General features: G+C 43.6%; 1 protein-coding gene across 2 annotated transcripts in view; it reads left to right on the top strand.

The window, feature by feature from the left end:
• The window catches only part of LOC144781505 (cytochrome P450 2F2-like), a 678085-nt gene that overhangs the window by 319154 nt on the left and 337673 nt on the right, over nucleotides 1–21258 (top strand). Inside the window, exon 6 of one of the 2 annotated variants that reach the window (XM_078660390.1) lies at nucleotides 2328–2504. The exons of the other annotated variant lie outside the window; for it this stretch is intronic. Within the exon in view, the coding sequence (XP_078516516.1) occupies nucleotides 2328–2504 (177 nt within the window). The remainder of the gene's footprint in view (nucleotides 1–2327; nucleotides 2505–21258) is intronic. 2 annotated transcript variants of the gene reach the window in all.

The following is a 21258-nucleotide window of genomic DNA, read 5'->3' as shown; positions in this document are numbered from 1 at the left end:
GTCGTTGATGCACATATGTGGCCGCAACTGAAGAAGCTCCAAAAGAAGAGAGTTTCCCAGGGACCAGAAAGGACTGGGTATCAAGAACTTTGTCAAAAAAAGATTCCTTTCTGTGTATTGATATTTCAATTAGTGACCTTGAGGCCTACACATTTAAGTCAATTCTTATTAATGACTGAAGAAGGACGCATTGATTTGCTTTGTGTTGTTCCAGTTTTGTCCTGAACTTCTTATGTTTGTATAATTCCTTTCCTCAGCTACCTGTTTGGTTACACATTGTACTGCTTATTCATTTTTGTTGTTTCTGTACTGTCTTGAGCTACATTGTCTTACATGTTTTAGCACTTAAAACATTTTGTGAATACATTTTCAATAATTTGTAATCATTTGTACTTGGATTATTTCTTCTTTTTCTTCTCCCCCTTTTTCTCTTCTCTCCTTTTTACTGATTTCTTTAATTGGCACATTTTATTTTATTGTTTAGATTTGGGTTTGTTGTATGTATTGTTACCTTGAACCTTTGTTAGGATTCCAGTATGCCATGGTGTGACAATATGTTTCAGACAACAGATAGGTCTATAGCATGTCATTTTGGATTACACTTTGAAAGTAGTGCTAGGAGCTAGTTTTGTGTGACAACTAGGACTGAAGTACCCCAGCTTCATCTATTTTTGTGGCTTACACTTTTTATATATTGCGGAGTTGTGAGAGCCAGATCAGGAGAATGATTACCCATAATCCCAGTTTACTTTTCTTGGAAGGTGTATACCTTTGAAATGTTGAAATGGGGCGAAAGAAAGACTTCATAACTGAACGAAACTTAAACACGTTTACTACTGTCTTTACTTAATGACTTACCCTTAGGAAGTATAGAGGCTTATTTACGAGCCACGTTCACCACTAGATCGTATACGGATTAGCCATATCTACAATCCCATGTAAAGCCCCCATGTATGTCTATTCATGGACTTCTAGATATGGAGTAAGGCTAAGCAGCGCAAGTCGCTGCCTTGCCTTACTCTGGGTCAAAGAAGCGTTCCATGGGTGTTGCTGTGGGTGTTCCCACACAACACCCATGTACTTTTATGTCACCCCAGATTTATAATATCTTGTTAACCTGGGGCAGCACCATTACCTTGCTGCTCACTACAGCAGACATACCAAGGAGAAATGTTTACATCCTGATGCACACAAGTAATGAGGAAAATATCTCTTGTGATTGTTTTAGTGCAGGAAGATGTCCCTTCCTGAACAAAAACAATCATGCTAACAACACAGACACCCTTGTACCATGGTACAAAAGTACCTGGTTTGGTGCATGGCTGCTAATTGTGCGCCAGCGCTGGCTGAAAGGACAGGAATTATTATATTATTATAGAGGCTTTTGTAGCGCGCTCTGTTACTAAATAGTATAGTATCCTGGCGCGGAAATATGGTACATTCCTGCCCTTTTGAATTCGCGTAGGGCAGCTCAGTAAAATGACTTGAGCGTGTTGTCCATGAGGGGCGGGCTTGGTTCTGCCAACAGAGTGGGGGCCTAGCGTGCATGTTTTGGTTGGGTGGAGGTACTGTGCTTTCCGTGGGGGGCAGGGGAGTCAGTTCAGGGTGGGTGTCAGTTTAACCAGCTGCCTGGGCTTGAGCTTGAGCTTTTGGGAATCCGCACATGACATTGTTGTGCTGTTAATGGTGTATTGGCTAACTGGATGATTTGTGCTGTTTCTCTCCAGTAGTGGCGTGGATGGGGAGAGGGCAGTCATTGGCTTGCATGGATTTTTGTTTCTGGCTTGGCTGTGAGGCTGTCAGCAGATACTTTGGTGACTATTTTGTTCTGCAGTTTGCTTCCACACAGGTGCATGTGAATTCCCATGCTATCAAAGTGGAATGCTTTGCATGGTCGTGAAGCATGCATAAACCCCCCCAAAAGTTTTTGTTTTTACTAATCTACTAATACCTCTAATCCTGGGTACCGCAGTCTCATGCTACTTTCTGGAAAGCACCTCAATGTCTCAGCAGGTGTACTAAGCTCTATATAAATAGCAGTTAGTTTGAAATTACAACTAGCAGAGGATGGTTCATGAATTAATATAATTGTAATATTTGAATCAAGGACCATGTCATTGGTGTTTGAAACAACCTGTTAACTCTCCTTTGAGTTACTAACAAGAAAATGTCCAGAGTCTGTCAATTTAAAGATGTGGGTACAAGTGCAGCTTACATTCGTTTTCAACACTGCTAAGTAAAAAGCTGAATGGCGTGCCCTGTTGTTGCATTTGTGCAAACATGCATTTTACAATTGAATCACCTGAAATCTCTCTTCTCCTTTAAAGCTCTATCACATTTTCCCAGAGATCATGGATTATATCCCTGGACCACACCGTCAGCTATTCAAACATTTTCAACAGCTGCATGATTTTATTTTAAAGAAAGCGAGGGAAAATGAAAAAACACTGGATTCATCTTCCCCTAGAGACATACTCGATTTCTTCCTCATCAAGATTGAGCAGGTACTGCAAACTTTACAAATTCAATTAAAGGGGTTGAATAGGTTTAACATGTGACAGTGGGCACTCAATGAATTGTTGAATGTAACTGGTTTCTTACACTACCTTTGCAGAGAACTCTGGGTAGTTCCTAGGTTTAGGTGGAGAGCAGCTCTTGTGTACAGCATCCCACAACACCACCGACACTCTGAATTTGCTCACCTCAAATATCTACTTTTCTATCAAAGTTTCTAAGCCTAGGATTAGCACAGTGCCATCCACGTGGAGCAAGAAAGAGATAAAGGCTTTTGTCATTTATTGCTTCTATTCAATTATTATGTATATAATATGATAGTTGTGGTCCTCTCAATAAGTAAAGTGAATCCAGTGCAAAGAAACAAACTGGTGATCCTGAAAGTTAAGCAGATATTAATAATGCATTAACAACTGCATGAAATGTTCATAAATCAGACAGATTGCTTTCTTTGTATTTATACAGAATACTTGAACCTCATAGTCCCTCTTCAGTGTCTTTGAAGCCACGTTTAAAAGAGCAAACAGATGTACACACTCATGCGATGCATTTGATTAAGAATCGCAGTAGTTGAAACACGTTATGCCAAGGAACTCGCTTGAAGAAAGGATTATCACTGGTGCACAACTGGTTGAGCCTGCTTGCACGGATGGAGGAGTAGGTGTTTGTTCTGGTGGAATATATGGAAGTGATGCGCCCTACAGGCCCCAACCCGAGAGGCTGGGCATCCTTTACATCACCTTGCTTATGGAATACATATATACATATATCTATATCTATATATATATATATCTATGGCCATATGTATATAGCCTGATGTGATCAAGGGCAACTGCCCGAAACTGGAGATTGCAAGCTGACCTCAAGGTTGATATACATTATATATATATATATATATATATATATATATATATATATATATATATATATATTACCTACTGGCGGTCGCGAGTAGGTAGTTATAGTTAGTTTCAATAACTTTGGCATCATTTAAAGAATCTCCACACAATTTTTAAAACTAATGAGGCTCCTTGGTCAGCTCCTGTCTTAAAAGTTTCGGGCTGATTCGTCAAGCGGGGGCTGAGAAAAAAGGGGGTCCCAAAACACATTTTCTCCATGTTAAATTCCATAGGAATTTTAGACAAAGCTACAGCCCGAACTGCTAAACTGAATTGCACCAAATTTGGCAAAAAAGGTAGGTCTTGGTCCAGAAAGCAACATTATTTTTAAATAGTGTAAATCTGTTCAGTCGTTCCTGAGAAATTAAAAAAAGAAATATATCGATATCTGAGCACAGAGGAGGAGTTGCGACTCCTCCCAAGCACGAGCTGACATCTGATTGGTTGCCAACACTCCAAACCAGGACGTGTTAACAGCCATCTTGTGACTCAGTAACCGAGTCACAAGAAAACAGAAGAATAAAAGGTGAAAAACAAGAAAACAGGGCAGTGTAGAAACCCCCTGACCCCCTAGGCATGCTAAGGGGTTCCCAGAAGGACTCACAGGCCCAAAAAAAGCATATATATTTTTTTAAACGGCCGAATACACGTTGGATGCGCAAATCCAGCTAAAAAAATTAAAACAAGGCGCGGGCTCCAGGGCTTCGTTTTAATGAACCCCCGGGTGGGCCAGGTCTGGGGGCAATATGTAAATATATGCAGGGGCCGCTCAGGCCCCCGCAGCCCGGGGACCGCCACCTCCCGGGGCTTCTTTAACTAGATAAGAAATGCTCTGAAAGTAAGGTACAAGTATGTGCATGAACATAACCCAAGTATGTATTGTACATGCAAAGGGGTGTTATAGCCCTTGGTACGTGCTGCTGAATCCCTCATTGAGGTACAAAGTAATTAATGCGCGTGTTTCATCGAGTTGCTGCTCCGGGTCCAGGTCCAGGCTCAGGCGCAGCCGCAGAGTGCAGAGCCCCGAAGGATAACCATGAGGCTAGCGACCCCTGGCTACAGCTCTGGTGCACCACACCCATCGCCCACCACGCAGCATCCAGGCGAAGAACATATCTGTGCCCAGAAGCGAGTACTTTTTGGGCTGGGGGCCTTTATTGGTGTTACTGAACCCCTTGACTACCTATGGGTGGGTCTCTGCTCCAGGGACCACACAGGAAGGCTGGTGATCCTCCGCACAGGAGGGCGGGTGAAGCTGGCACAGTGCCTGGCCTGACTTCTTACATGCGGTTCCTGGATGTGCTCTGCTGCTCGCTGGACCCAACCAGGGACACTGGTTCAGGTTCAAACCATGGCTGCTAGAGGTAAATAGAAAGACTAGGTGAGTCCTGGTGCTTCTCTGGCTAACTACAGCACTAAGAAGCCACCAAAGGCCTCAGTAGGCACTGTACAAAATGCCCTAACAGATAAATGAAAGAGAAAGGATTCAGGACTATAAACCACAAAAGACAACGGTGGAAACGATATCAATTGGCACATAAATAGTGCTTTTCAGCTACATACTTGTTTTTTTACTGTCATTATCAGCGTGTTTTATTAAAGTGGTATTTAACATAAAAAAACTTGTAAGGAGCAGTGCTTGTTCACTTTACCCTTTCACTCTTGCGTTTGCACAGTGCCAGGTCAGGAACTGTCAACAGCGTTTGGTAGTTAAGGGGCGTTAAAAACCCCCTCACACGTCACTTGCCCCGAGGGGGTCGGCGCGAGAAGGGGGCTTGATTTACGCCCCTAGGGATCCAGGAGACGGTGTGCCCTGGCCAAGGCCGGCTGTCTGCACCTGGAGGTATTTACTAAGCCTGTGTACAGGGTCGGATTGGGATCACAATTCGGCCCGGGCACTGACGAAAAAAGTGGCCCACATTCAAGAGGCGTGGCCCATATTTAAGGGGCGTGGCCCACATTCAAGGGGCGTGCCCTTTCATGAAACACCTTTTACACAGACAAGGAATGAAAGTGGGGAGGATACTGTTCTTGCACAGGACACAGGGCCAAGGTGACAATGGCCTACATGCTGAGCAACTAAAAAAAATAGCAAGGCCCCTTTCTGTCACAAAATTATTCCAGCCCTCCAGCACAGGAGCACCTGAAAAGCAGCAAAGCCCCTGCTATTACTAACCTACTTAGCCCTCCCCAGACCTTCAGCTCAGGAGCACATGAACAGAGTTAAGGCCCCTGCAATTAGTAAATTAATCAGCCCTCTAGGCCTCGGGAAAATGTCCTGGCAGGGGAGCACAAAACACAGCTTTCTGGGTCATCCAAGGTAGCCAGGTAGCCAGGAGGGAGGCTGAGGTGAAGCTGGAGCATGGGAAGTGCCTTCCCAGTGTGTTCTGGCAGTTTGAGTGTTTACCATTTACTGTAGTATTACCCTTGTACCTGTGTATGGTAACCTTTTGTAACTTGCACACGTCACTTTTCTCTGGTATCATAATGTATGCTACCTCTCACTTTTGTTTGCTTTAGATACTTGCACAAGTGCCACCATTGCCTACGTAACGTTTGTTCTTGTGCTGGAGTGTCTGCCATTTATTGCAGTATTATACCTCTACTTGTACTTTGTACGCTTTTGTAACCTGCACACATATCACTTTTTCCTCCTGTAATGTACCTATTGCTACCTCATGTATTTTGGTTGCTCACTATTGTCACTTTTGATTCATGTAACTTAACGTTTGCTTTTGTAATTTGTCCACGTAATTTTTCTCCTCATGTATTATTGCTGTTCCTAGTGTGAAGCGCTCTGACACCTTCGGGTAAAGTCCGCGCGATATAAAATCGCATAAATAAATAAATAAAATAAAAAAATTCCAAACATCACCTGGCCCCCACAGCAAGACCCATTCTTCCTCACCCACTATGCCCTTAATGTGAAGGGCTGTGGGCGAGGTGTTAAGACTAACACCGTTTCTGGGCTGCATGGGCCCCAGGGGGGCCGAGGTGAAAATGGCTCAAAGGCCTGAGAAACACCTGGCCCCCAGGGAGGCCGATTCTTGCAAAAAATCACCCCTCCCCAGCCCAGCCTCAGCTTGATTGCTTGGCAGGGCAGGGGTGAAGGAGAGGCCACAGCTGACAATCGCTGTCCGGCCGCACAGGGAGGCTGCTTTCATTTTCTCTGTCTGTCTCCGTGCACTCTGTGGGCCGGTTTTTTTTTCTACCCTTTTCCTAGTCCACTCTCTGTGGTCTGGGACAGGGGAGAAAAAAACGGCCCACAGAGGGCACTGAGGCACCGGCCCTTCGGCCCATGCCCGAATGCCCGCCTTGCCAATCCGCCCTTGCTGTGTAGTGTCATTCTATTGAAGGTGGGAGAGTGGGGGGGGGGGTGTCTGCCTGTATTTATTTCCGCTGTGAGGTTAGTCGCTGTAAGCCGCGCCTGACCACTACCCTCTATAACGAGAGCCAAATGGCCCCTTTGCTCTGGTGCAACAGCCCCCGAGGAAGACGCCGGGATTTGCAATCCTGCAAGGATCCTATATTTCAAATTGTGGCGAAGATTTTCAATTTGTGCTGATTCACATGGGGGTATGTGGCCGGGCGCGGTCAGCTGTCCACACTGCAGTGCTTCTGGGAGCAGCCAAGCAGGTGCACCCCTCCCCCACAGCCCCGAAAACTGAGCTTTGTGTTTTTGCCATGAATCTGCCAATTCACTCACAGTGAAAGGGACATAAATAACCAGAGACCGCCGGGATGTATTTCAACCCCCTTACAGGATTAGAAAAGGTTGGTTTCCACAATGTATGATCGCTCTGGGAGGAGGGTACAGACCTAGTGCTAACCCCAGCTCACCCATTTTACACATTGGGTGATCTTGAGCAAGACTTCACCAGCCTATCATTGGGCAAAACTGCAGCGCTTCGGAAAAAAAGTCAAAATTGAGGCCTGAAGCGCTCTGTATGTAAGTGTTCATTTACACTTCCAACCTGAATACACATTAGAAGCTGGCAACATCCGGTGGCCATCATTGGCCCCCTTCGTAGATAAGACTTGATCATACCTGGCACAGCAGAAGGGTCATGCCACCAAGCTGGCCAATTAAAAATAGTTCTCCTACTACCATAACAGTTTGTGTTTTTACTCTACTACTATGGTACAGTTCCAGGTGATTTCTAGCTGCCCTCTGACCTCAGTCCCTGGTATCTGGTGTGTTTAGTTATGTTTTTATTTAACAGACATTTTTCTGTAAAAAATTTAACTGACCCCTCAGCTATCATTTGTAACTGATGAACGGAAATTTCCATCGGGAAATGGGTGGGTCGTTTGGGTGTAGGGTTTGGGGTGCCAGTTTGTGTCTCATTGAAGCTGGCCTGACACCCCCTGCAGCCTCATGGCAGGGACACCTGGGGTGGGAGCATCTGGGGCCCATATGTGTGCTCCGCCCCAGCATGCCACCCATATCGTGGGGTTAAAAAACCTTAAGCGGGCCCCCTGCAAGGTGCATGGAGGACCAGGGTTCCCCCCTTCCCCCCTCCTCCCACACTCCAGACCCAGTTAGGGGCCTGTGCACAGTGCCAAAGGGGCCCCCCACACCGTGAGGTCTGTGGAGGCAATGTTATATCACTGCACCCAGAGAAGATGCAGCCGGGTCAAAAACGGGGCGTGGAGCCGGTGGGGGCTGCCAAGGGGGCAGGGGAGGAACAGGGTGGAATGATGGGTGGGCTGGGTTGACTGGAGGGCAGACACCTTGCAAGAGAGAGAGAGGCGTGGAAGGCCAGGCACTTTTAGGGGCGCTGGGGGAGTGAGAACTAATGCGGTGCAGATGAACTGAAACAAAATGGGGTGCAGATGAAATACGAGCAGGTGGGGTTCAGATGGATTGGTGATAAAATGGGTGCACTTCAGTGAGAAAACACTTTATTTCATAAATGTATTACAGCCACAGCAATTCTATTAAAAAAAAATCCAATACCGAAAACATTTCAGGGTGCATGTGGAATTTTGACTGATGGGTGTATTGATTTTGTGATAAAAGGGGTGCAATCGGCGAGGTAATAAAGGGGTACACTCAGATGCATTGAGAATAAATGTGGGGCACATAGGCTGGTTAAAGCTGGTGGGTGGATTGGTACTTTTGGGGGGTAGGTAGATGAGAGTCGGGTGGGATGCAGGTAAATTGATGAAAAGGTGACGGGTTGTACGTGCATCAGCAAAAGTGTCAGGGCAGGTGTACTGATAAGAAATGGGGTGCAGGTGGAATGGTAAACACAGGGATCCGTTGCATTGGTGATAACGGGGTACAGATGGACTGGCGAAGGAACAGGTGTCAAGGAATCATTAACAGGGGTACAGGTGATAGGTGACAGCTGGTGAACCCATGCCCTGTGCAGCTGTATTGCAAACAAGGGAATGGGTGAGGTAGAAATTAGTTGGCATCACAGGGGGCAGTACCAGTCAGCAAAAAGTTGGGGGTGCCCCGGGCACAGGATGACTTTGCAACAAGGCTTCTTTCTGCACCTCTGTTGGTTCTTTCTGCATATTTCTTGCTTCTTTCTGCACATTTCTTCCTTTTTCTGGACTTCTGTTGCCTCTTTCTGCATTTCTATTGCTTCTTTCTGCACATTTCTTCCTCTTCTCTTTCTGCACATGTCCTACCTCTGTAGGCATAGTTGGAAATTAGCATTTAAAAAACCTTAGAAATTCACTGAAAAAAAACAGATTTCAGGGACGTTATGGTTAGAAATGTTCATTTTAAAAGCCTTCGAAATTCACTAAAAAAACATAGGATTCAGGGACATTATAGTTAGAAATTAGCATTTAAAAAACCTTGGAAATTCACGCAAAAAACCACAGGTTTCAGGGACGTTTTTGTTAGTTGGACATTTCACTCATTCAAAACCAGAGAAATGCGGACTCTATAGTTAGTTGAGCTAAGTATAACTTGCGCCCCCCCCCCCCCAATGCACTACTGATGACATCACATATTACATCTCTCATGACAGGGTCAGTGACATCACTGATGACATCTCAAATGACATCACTGATGACATCACTGATAAAATCATCCACGTGATAATCTAATGTACTTCCTCACACCCTAATATAACCTTTGATACACCCACTCTAAAATGCAGACTACCATTCTCGAAACCATAGGCACACCAATACCAATTACTACATACCCACTCACTGATTCCTAGGTCTACACACACATCCACAAACTGACCCATACAGTCACTCATACATGCAATCACTCATCAATACAGCCACTGTCATATGCACTCATATACCTATAAAGACACTCACATACTGCTACTCACCCATAGAGTTAATTCCACAGCTAGTCAGTCATGCAAAGAATCAATCACACTCCCATTTACTCACCTATACAGTCACACACACCATCTCACTGATTCACACAGATACTAACACATACTTACTCTCTTATTTATACAAACACTGAACCAAGCATACACTCATCCACAGAGCCACTCTCAAGATTACTCACTCTCACATAGTCATTTATATACTCCAACACTCACATATACTGCCTTTCACATATGTAGTTACGTACACATGTGCCACTGAGACATCCATTCACTCACCAACACAGCCATACACATACTCACCCATGCATACAGCCCCTCACAGACACACTCTTGAATCCATACACCCAGTGAATCACCTAATCATACAGTCATGCAGGAAGTGACACCCACCCCACCCACCCCAACACCCAGGCACCCATACAGTTACTCGGACAACCAATCAATGACCCATATAGACACTCATGTAGCTACTCACCAACCCATGCAGCTGCTTACACACCCACAGACAGACTGATACATTCACACAGTTTAGTCACTAACCCATGCATTCAGTAAGACATGTTTAATCACTCACTTATACAGTCAGTCACGCACCTACTAAATCATCCATTCAGGCAGTCACACACCCACTCATTCTTCAATACACCTTGGCCTATATATATATATATATATATATATATAAAACATATTTAAACTTTACAGAAACACACAGTCACTGGATGATATCATCAGTGGTGTCATTTGAGATGTCATCAGTGATGTCACTGACCATGCCATGAGTGATATAATATGTGATGTCATCAGCAGTGCATTGCTGGGACACGAGTTAAACTTAGCTTAACTAACTATAAGGGCCGAACATCTCTGGTTTGTATGAGTGAAATGTCCAACTAACTATAACGTCCCTGAAACTTGTAGTTTTTTCAGGGACTATATGTATATATTTTTTTTCACTAAAAAATCCATAGGTTTCAGGGACGTTATAGTTAGAAATTAGCATTAAGAAAACATTAGCAATTCACTGAAAAATCCACAGGTTTCAGGAGCGTTATAGTTAGTTGGGCATTTCACTCATACAAAACCAGAGAAATTCAGCCGTTATAGTTAGTTGAGCTAACTATAACTCACGCCCCCGCAATACACTGCTGATGACGTCACATAGTACATCATTCATGGCATGGTCAGGGACATCATTGATGACATCTCAAATTACATCACTGATGACATCATCCAGTGAATGTGTGATTCTGTTAAGTTTAAATATGTTTACATATATATATATACATCACAAAAGAACCAAATCACAACTGGGAAGGAGGCGGCACACCCGTATCAGCCAAGGAAATTTATTTAAACAAAACAACACGTTTCAGCTGCACTGGCCTTTGTCGACAAAGGCCAGTGCGGCTGAAATGCCTTGTTTTGTTTAAATATATTTCCTTGGCTGATACGGGTGTGCCGCCTCCTTCTCAGTTGGGATTTGGTTCTTATGTGGCTTCTGCCACCACGGCTGGCACCGACGACTTGTAGGCAGGTGTCTGACGTAAATTGGCAGAATTCTATTGAATCGCATATATATATATATATATTCACTGAAAAAACCATAGGTTATAGACCATATATAGTTAGGAATTAGCATTTAAAAAACCTTATTTTACTCACACAAAACCATTGAAATTCCATATATAGTTAGTTGTACTAACTATATATCGCGCACCCGCAATCCACTGCTGATCATGTCACATATTACATCATTCATGACATGGTCAGTGACATCACTGATGACATCACTGATGACATCTCAAATGACATCACTGATGACATCACTGATGACATCTCAAATTACATCACTGATGACATCACTGATGACATCTCAAATGACATCACTGATGACAACATCCAGTGACTGTGTATTTCTGTAAAGTTAAAATATGTCTTACATATTGAAGAATGAGTGGATGTAGAAGTGTCTGGATGAAGGATTTAGTAGGTGCATGACTGACTGTATGAGTGAGTGGTTAAATGTGTCTCACTGAGTGCATGGGTTAGTGACTGAACTGTGTTAATTTGTGCATCATTATGTTTGTTGGTCTGTAAACTGCTGCATGTGTTGATCAGTAGCTATATGAGTAAGTATATGGGTTATTGATTGGTTGCTCAAGTATTTGTATGGGAGACTGAGTGTGTGTGTGGGTGGCTGGGAGGTGTATGACTCTGTGCATAGATGTGTGAGCAGTTGATTCACTAGATGTATGGGTTCAAAAGTGCATGTGGAAACAGCTGTATGGGCGGTTGACTGTGTGCATCAGTGCATTGGTGAGTGAATGGATATCTCAGTGCTACATGTCAAAGTAAGTACATATGTAAAACATAGTACATGTGAGAGTTGGCATATATAAATAACTGTGCATAAGAGCCAGTGAATGTGTGAGTGGCTGTATGGATGATTGTGAACTTGTATTAGGGATTGTAAAAGAGAGTAAATATGTGTTAGTATATGTTTGAATAAGTAAGGTGTGTATAACTGTATAGTTGAGGAAATGGAGGTGTGATTGATTGTTTGCATGACTGACTAGGTGTGTGTGTAACTTCATGGATGAGTGACAATCTGTGAGTCTGTGTTTACACTGAGTGTATCTAAGGTTATATTAGAGTCTGAAGAGGTTCATCGTATTATCACATGAATGATGTCATCAGTGATGTGATCAGTAATGTCAAATGAGATGTCATCAGTGATGTCATCAGTGATGTCATTTGAGATGTCATCAGTGATGTCATTTGAGATGTCATCAGTGATGTCATCAGTGATGTCACTGACCATGTCATGAATGATGTAATATGTGACATGATCAGCAGTGGATTGCGGGTGCGCGATATATAGTTAGTACAACTAACTATATATGGAATTTCAATGGTTTTGTGTGAGTAAAATAAGGTTTTTTAAATGCTAATTCCTGTTTTTTTGATATGTGACCTCTGTGTTGCAGTTTCTTTCAGCGCGTAAAAACTCTTTATAGGGAACACTCCACCTAAAATTCGGTGGATGGCAGCTGGCTGAATGCATTATGGAATTGCCTGCTGTTGTTTTCTTGTATAGGTCAGTTGTGAGTTTACCCTCACCTGTAGTCAGCCTGATGTCTAGAAAGGTAAACATCACTTACAACTAAACTTTTACAACGCACTACCATTACAACGCAACCATTACAACGCAAACTATTACAACGCATTGTTCTGGGGGGCGCTATAGGATAGGGAATAGGGTAATTTACTATCCAATAACCTTCCCTAGTGTCCACGGGGACTGGAGTTGGAATAGTAAATTAAACTATTCACTATCCAGCACCTAAAAGCACTATGCATTGTAATGGTATGCGATGTAAAAACCGCGTTGTAAAGGCAGGTGTTGTAATAGCCTGCGTTGTAACGTCATACATCCGTCTAGAAAGTCAATGCTGTGTTGGCTATATTGCGTGGTAAATTTTAGGTTCATGGAGTTTCCATTGAGCAGTTTCACAAATTCTAGAAGCTCACATTCATTGCCCTCCCAAACAAAGAAAACATCATCGATGTACCTGAGCCATAGTACGATGTTCCTGGACCATGGCTCTAGCTCTTCACTCCAGAGTACCTGCTCCTCCCACCAGCCAACCACCAGATTCGCGTAGCTGGGGGCGAAGCAGGTACCCATAGAAGTGCCCTGTAATTGCTTGTACCACCTTCCATTAAACATGAAAACATTCTCAGTGAGGCAGAACTCAATCATCTGGAGTAACATGCGTGTGTGTTCAAGCAGTTGTATGTTTCTTGCTCTGAGAAAATGCTGACATGACCTGAAACCATCTGAGTGTCTAATGCTCGTATAGAGACTTTCTACATCTAAGGATACCATCCAGTACTTATTCTCCCAATGTATGTTATGTATTTTCTGGAGAAATTCTTTGGTGTCCCTCAAATACGAATTAAGATCTCTAACGTAAGGGAAGAGGAAGTGGTCAACATATTCCAATGTTTTTTCTAGTAGACTATTTTTGGAGGATACAACTGGATGTCCTGGGGGGTTGATGGCATCTTTGTGTACTTTTGGTAGTAGGTAAAATGTCGGTGTTGTGGGGGTCTCCTTGAGTAGGAATTTTCTTTCATCCCAGGTGATGAGCTTTTGGTCAAACCAGTCTTTGAGATGACTATTGTATCTGGTTTGTAGATTATTTAGGTAACCTTTGTCTACCCTCTCAAAGCAGGTTGTGTTGTTAAGTTGTCTGAGTGCCTCTTGTATGTGCGTGTCCCTGTCCATTATGACGATGCTACCCCCCTTATCGGATGATATGATGACAATGCTGTCATCTTTTTGCAAACTGGAAATAGCATCCCAGTGTTCTTTCTTCATATTTTTATTTTTGGGGCTGGTGTCAATGGGTTTGAGTATGTCATTGCTGACAGTCTCATGGAACAGGTCTATATTGTCTTTGGGTGTCTGCGGTACATACCTAGAGGGGGCTCTAAAATGTCATACCTATCATGTCAGTGGGTAGTCCTAATGAATGTAGTGTAATGTTATCACCCTCAGGATTAAGTGGATTTGGTGCAAGACTGGATGTAGTGTTCTGGTTTAAGAGATCCTGCATGTCCACTAGAGCGGGTATATCAGCTATGGCTAATGTTTGTACAGTACCCTCATTGGAGATGTGTGCAGTGACATTGCTGGTTGTTATATTCCCTTGTGAGCTGTGTATTTTAAACAATTTAACCTTACATACAAATTTGTATAGATCAACTCGCGTACTAGCATAGTCTACATTGTTATCAGGACAAAATGACAAACCAAATTTTAGGACATCTTCTTCTACGGGTGTAATGGGTCTACAGGAAAGGTTCATTACCGTGAGCTGCTGTGTGCTGTCAGCCATTATTTACTCTTGGGATCCTGGCTTCTTGTTTCCATGCCAGTATTGCTGTTCTTTTTTTCCCCTGCACCGTCTTTTCTTGCTCTTGCATTGGCGCCTCTTCCTTTTCCCCCTGGTTTTCCCCTGTAGGATTGTTCTTGGTTCATCTGCATGAGGAGCACCTCCTCGGAAAAAGAAGATAGTTCCCCCCGATTTGAGGCAGCGCTGTCAATCGATTCTTGATCAGAGCTGACATCGATGGTGGAGCCACTCATGCCTTTGTCAAGATCCCCAAGGCTTTGTCTTTGGCCATGTTGGCTGATTTTGTTGAATTTTCGCGCAAAGGTTAGAATTCGGCCAGTTTTGTAGTCTCTTTCATCTCGCGAAAATGTTCTTTCTTTTCTTTCAATTACCCCTTTCTCAAAGACGTTAATCCTCTCATCAATCAGTTTAATGGTGCTTTTGACTTCATTCTGGTCTGTACATTTGGAAAATTTCACCATCATATATATATATATATATATACACTAGCTGTACCCGGCCACGCTTTGCTGTAGCTCAGTCTGGTTAAATGGAAGAGAAAGAAAAGAGTAAGCGCACGTTTTTAATATGTATAATTTCACAATGCTTGTGGGTACAATATGTTTTTGTCCAGCTCCTCCCCCCTCCCTCCACCCACTTCCCGGTCTGACGTGCTAATGTTGCAAATTGAACCAACTCCTCCCTCCTCCCTCCACCCACTTCCCGGTCTGCCATCCTGACACCAATTGTCCATCCTAAGCTATTTAGACTATTGTCTCTATGCGTCCTTTCTTAATGTTGCAAAGTGAACCAACTTCTCCCCCCTCCCTCCACCCACTTCCCCGTCTGCCATCCTGACACCAACTGTCCATCCTAATATATGTAGAGTATTGCCTATATGCGTCCCTTGTATTTGTTGCGCAGCAACCAAATCAATGGGGTCTGTTTGGCCTTTCGATTAAAAACACACGCGTATTGGACACGCGCATATTTGAATCCAACGTTGTGTATATATAAACACGCGCTAATGTTGCAAAGTGAACCAACTCCTCCCCCCTCCCTCCACCCACTTCTCAGTCTGCCATCCTGACACCAACTGTCCATCCTAATATATGTAGACTATTGGCTCTATGCGTCTATTGTAGTTGTTGCGCAGCAACCCAATCTATAGGGTCTGTTCGTCCTTTAGATTAAAAACACGCGCGTTTTCGACACACGCGTATTCGAATCCAACGTTGTGTATATAAGAACATGTGCGTATTCAAATGCAAAGTTGTGTCATAATTTCAAAGCAGTCGGTGAAGGACTTTTGGAGATTTGAGATTTTGAACAAACGAACAGTTACATTTTTATTTATATAGATATATTACCTACTGGCGGTCGCCAGTAGGTAGTTATAGTTAGAACCTATTTTCCATAGGAAATCAGCAACATTCTATTAGCAATACCTTTGGCATTGGTGGTGTGCTCCGGTCCGCTCCTACCCTGAAAGTTTCAGTGATTCGTGAAGCGGGGGCCGAGAAAAAAGGGGGTCCAAAAACGTGTTTTCCCCATGCAATTTTCCATAGGAACCTTTAATCGCAGCTACAGCCCTAACTACTGAACGGAATGACACCAAATTTGGCAAATTGGTAGCCCTTGGTTCAGAGTCGTGCCTTCTTGTTAAATGGTGTAAATCTGTTCAGTAGTTTTTCAGATATTAAAGGAAAAATATATATAGATATATCTGGACGGAGCCTAACCACACATCTCATCGTGAGATCTGATTGGCTGTCAGCACTTCATCCAAGAAGTGTTCTCAGCCATCTTGGGTCCAATATACATGATTGCACCTCATTAAAAGGCATTGCAGTTAATAGAAGGTTTTAAGACTTTAGTTACATTATAAATCATTTGTTGATGGTACCATACTAATTTTAGCGATTGTGGTGTGTTCTAAGGTGATTTTACCATGTGAAAAAGCCTTCTGCTGGGATATCATGAATCATGTTTGAGCGAAAACTATCTTCTCATGCTTTTCCCACAGAGGTTTGGAAGGTGATCTATAAGCTAAACTGAGAGCATATTTTCTGTAAATTCACATTATCTTTCTCAGTCATGTGAGAATTAAGTCTGACATTCTCAGTAAAACATGTACATCGAACAAGGGCAGAGACTGTCAGTTGATTCCTTTGTGTTCTACTGCAGCTTCCCAGAGTGTTCTAAAGAACAACTAGAGTGCTAACAGTCCTACGTATGACAATCATATGGCACACCTTAAGCCATCTTGATTGGAATAATGTGGTAACTCTTAAAAGATTTAATTTAAAAGGAACAAAATCATACTTTCTATGGCAAAATGAGGGGGTTCATTTTGCCATAGAAAGTATGATTAGTGCTGCAGAAAGAAAAATGAGGGCACATTTTGAGTGACTTCTCAAATCCTCTTCTATTTCATTAAAAAATCTGACATGCAGACTGAAACATGCACTTTCAATACCAGCAGCAGACTTTCCTGGTGAGCAGTAGCTTTACTACAGTGATCTAATAAGCAACTAGAGTGCTAACATTCTGAATTTATGGCAAATGTGTGACACATCTGAATGCCTTCTTCATGGAATCAAAGTAAAAAACTGAAAGTATTTCCTACTGAGGACACTGTAGTAAGTGAGGAAATTAGGAAACTTCATAATAAATAAGTTTCCCAAGATGGTCACCAGAGACAAAAGAGCCCAAATGTAGCACATATATCATCCAGATGTAGCCCAAGTATAGCCCAATGACAGAATGTCCCAGAGTGTTCTAAAGAACAACTAGAGCGCTAACAGTCTTACTTATGACAAACGTATGGCACACCTGAAGCCATCTTGATTGGAATAAAGTGGTAACACTTAAAACATTTAATTTGCAAAGGAACAAAATGAGGGGGTTCATTTTTCCATAGAAATTATGATTAGTGCTGCAGAAAGAAAAATTAGGTCACATTTTGACTTCTCAAATTCTCTTCTATTTCATTAAAAAAATCTGACATGCAGACTGAAACATGCAATTTGAATACCAGCAGCAGGCTTCCCTGGTGAGCAGTAGCTTTACTACAGTGATCTAATGAGCAACTAGCGTGCTAACATTTAGAATTTAGGGCAAAAGTGTGACACTTCTGAATGCCTTCTTGTAGGAACTAAAGTAAACAAGCATTGCAATAGGTCCCGCCCTCGTTTAAGTTAAAGCTACTCTGTTTGTAATTAGGTGGCTTTTTAGCTTTGCTTTTATATTAGTGTTTTTCAAACTTTCATGTACATAGCATGCATATGTATGCATATATGTATATGTATGCATGCATTTATATTTGTATTTATATAGATATGCAGATTATATAAATGCATATGCATATATATGCATATATATATATATGTGCATATGTGTGCGTGTAGAGAGGGTAGAGAGAGGTAGAGAGGTAGAGGTGTAGAGGTAGGAGTGTAGATGTAGAGAGGTAGAGGTAGAGAGATAGAGGTGGTGAGGTAGAGGTAGAGAGGTAGAGAGTAGTGGAGAGAGAGGTAGAGAGTAGAAAATGAGTAATAGAGAGTGAGTAGTAGAGAGTGAGTATTAGAGTGAGTAGTAGAGAGTAGTAGAGAGTGAGTAGTAGAGAGTGAGTAGTAGAGAGTAGTAGAGAGTGAGTAGTAGAAAGTGAGTAGCAGAGAGAGTAGTAGAGAGTGAGTAGTAGAGTGAGTAGTAGAGAGTAGTAGAGAGAGAGTAGTAGAGCGAGAGTGGTAGGGAGTAGTAGAGTAGTAGAGAGTGAGCAGTAGAGAGTGAGTAGTAGAGAGTAGTGGAGTAGTAGAGAGTGAGTAGTAGAGAGTAGTTGAGAGTGAGTAGTAGAGTGAGTAGTAGAGAGTAGTAGAGTAGTAGAGAGTGAGTGGTAGAGAGTAGTAGAGAGTGAGTAGTGGAGAGTGAGTAGTAGAGAGTAGTAGAGAGCGAGTAGTAGAGAGTGAGTAGTGGAGAGTGAGAAGTAGAGAGAGAGTAGTAGAGAGTGAGTAGTAGAGTGAGTAGTAGAGAGTGAGTAGTAGGGAGAGAGTAGTAAAGAGTTGTAAAGAGTGAGTAGTAGAGTAGTAGAGAGAGAGTAGTAGAGAATAGTAGAGTGAGTAGTAGAGAGTAGTAGAGAGTGAGTAGTAGAGAGTGAGTAGTAGAGGGTAGTAGTAGAGAGTAGTCGAGAGTAGTAAAGAGTGAGTAGTAGAGAGTGAGCAGTACAGAGTAGTAGCGAGTGAGTAGTAGAGAATGAGTAGTAGAGAGTGAGTAATAGAGAGTGAATAGTAGAGAGTAGTAGAGAGTGAGTAGTAGAGAGCAGTAGAGAGAGTAGTAGAGAGTGAGTAGAAGAGAGAGAGAGTAGTAGAGAGTAGTAGAGAGCGAGTAGTAGAGTAGTAGAGAGTAGTCAGTCAGTGTCAGTCAGTGTCAGTCAGTCAGTGTCAGTCAATCAGTGTCAGTCAGTGTCAGTCAATCAGTGTCAGTCAGTGTCAGTCAACCAGTGTCAGTCAATGTCAGTCGGTGTCAGTCAGTGTCAACCAGTCAATGTCAGTCAGTCAGTGTCAGTCAGTCAGTCAGTGTCAGCTAGAGAAGCTCTGCTGACCTGGTTCTCTGGCTCTAAAGCAGCTCTGCTGACCTGGTTCTCTCCCTCTAAAGCAGTTCTGCTGACCTTGTTTCTCTGGTTCTACAGCAGGTCTGCTGACCTGGTTTTCTGGCTCTAGAGCAGCTCTGATGACCTGGTTCTCTGGCTCTAAAGCAGTTCTGCCGACCCGGTTCTATGGCTCTAAAGCAGTTCTGCTGACATGGTTCTCTGGCTCGAGAACAGCTCTGCTGACCCGGTTCTCTCCTTCTGGAGCAGCTCTGCTGACCTGGTTTCTCTGGCTCTACAGCAGCTCTGCGGACCTATTTCTCTGGCTCTAGAGCAGCAGTGCTGACCTAGTTCTTAGGCTCTAGAGCAGCGCTGCTCACCTGGTTCTCTGGCTCTAGAGCATCTCTGCTGACCTGGTCCCTTGGCTCCAAAGCAGCTCTGCTGACCTGGTATTCTCCCTCTAAAGCAGCTCTGCTGACCTGGTTCTCTCACTCTAAAGCAGCTCTACTGACCTGGTCCCTTGGCTCTAGAGCAGCTCTGCTGACCTGGTTCTCTGGCTCTAAATCAGCTCTGCTGACCTTGTTCTATGGCTCTAAAGCAGCTCTGCTGACCTGGTTCTCTGGCTCTAGAGCAGCTCTGCTAACCTGGTTCTCTGGCTCTAAAACAGCTCCGCTGACCTTGTTCTCTCCCTCTAAATCAGCTCTGCTGACCTGGTTTCTCTGGCTTTAGAGCAGCTCTGCTGACCTGGTTCTCTGGCTCTAAAGCAGCTCAGCTGACCTAGTTCTCTCGCTCTAAAGCAGCTCTGCTGACCTGGTTCTCTGCCTCTAGAGCAGCTCTGCTGACCTGGTTCTCTGGCTCTAAAGCAGCTCTGCTGACCTGGTTCTATGGCTCTAAAGCAGCTCTGCTGACCTGGTTCTTTGGCTCCAGAGCAGCTCTGCTGACCCGGTTCTCTGGCTCTAAAGCAGCTCTGCTGACCTGGTTCTCTGGCCCTAAAGCAGTTCTGCTGACCTTGTTCTCTCCCTCTAAAGCAGCTCTGCTGACCTGGTTTCTCTGGCTCTACAGCAGCTCTGCCGACCTGGTTCTCGGCCTCTAGAGCATCTCTGCTGACCTGATTCTCTGGTTCTAGAGCAGCTCTGCTGACCTGCTTCTTAGGCTCTAGAACAGCTCTCCTGACCTGTTTCTCTGGCTCTAAATCAGCTCTGCTGACCTGGTTCTCTGCCTCTAGAGCAGCTCTGCTGATCTGGTTCTTGGGCTCTAGAGCAGCTCCGCTGACCTGGTTCTCAGTCTCTAAAGCATCTCTGCTGACCAGGTTCTCTGGTTCTAGAGCAGCTCTGCTGCCCTTGTTCTCTCCCTCTAAAGCAGCTCTGTTGATCTGGTTCTCTGCCTCTAGAACAGATCTGCTGACCTCGTTCTTAGGCTCTAGAGCTGCTCTGCTGCACTGGTTCTCTCCCTCTAAAGCAGCTCTGCTGCCCTGGTTCTCTCCCTCTAGAGCAGCTCTGCTGACCTAGTTCTTAGGCTCTAGAGCAGCTCTTGTGACCTGGTTCTCTGGCTCTAAAGCAGCTCTGCTGACCTAGTTCTCTGGCTCCAAGTCTCTGACCATCCAAATGTTTAGCTTTTTTTGATATGTACTACTGTCAAGGTAAGATTAAGTAATCCAAACACTATCAATGCACAACTACATTCAGCTGTGCACTGTATATATATAAACCTCTAACCAGCTACTTAGTAAAGTACTACCCATGCAACCTAGGAATCCTCCTGTCTGTCATGCACTTCTCCAATCACCCAACCAGCACTATCTACGTATCCTATCACTCCGCAATACCTAAGCACTTATAAATTCAACATGTACTCTCTTTGCAGTACTGAAATTATTCTAGTTTCTAGTCATGTACCTAAGGAATGACCAAGCCAGTAAAACTAGTACAGCTACAATATTCTCTGCACTATGCATGCAGACCTCTAACCAGCTACATAGCATTGATGCAGTCTTTTAAATACTCAGTTAGTACCTATGCAGTCTAGGAATCCTTCTGTCTGTCCCA

The sequence above is a fragment of the Lissotriton helveticus genome, chromosome 9 (genome assembly GCF_964261635.1).
Source record: "Lissotriton helveticus chromosome 9, aLisHel1.1, whole genome shotgun sequence".
Classification (NCBI taxonomy): Eukaryota; Metazoa; Chordata; class Amphibia; order Caudata; family Salamandridae; genus Lissotriton; species Lissotriton helveticus.
This window is presented reverse-complemented; position numbering and strand designations above follow the sequence as displayed.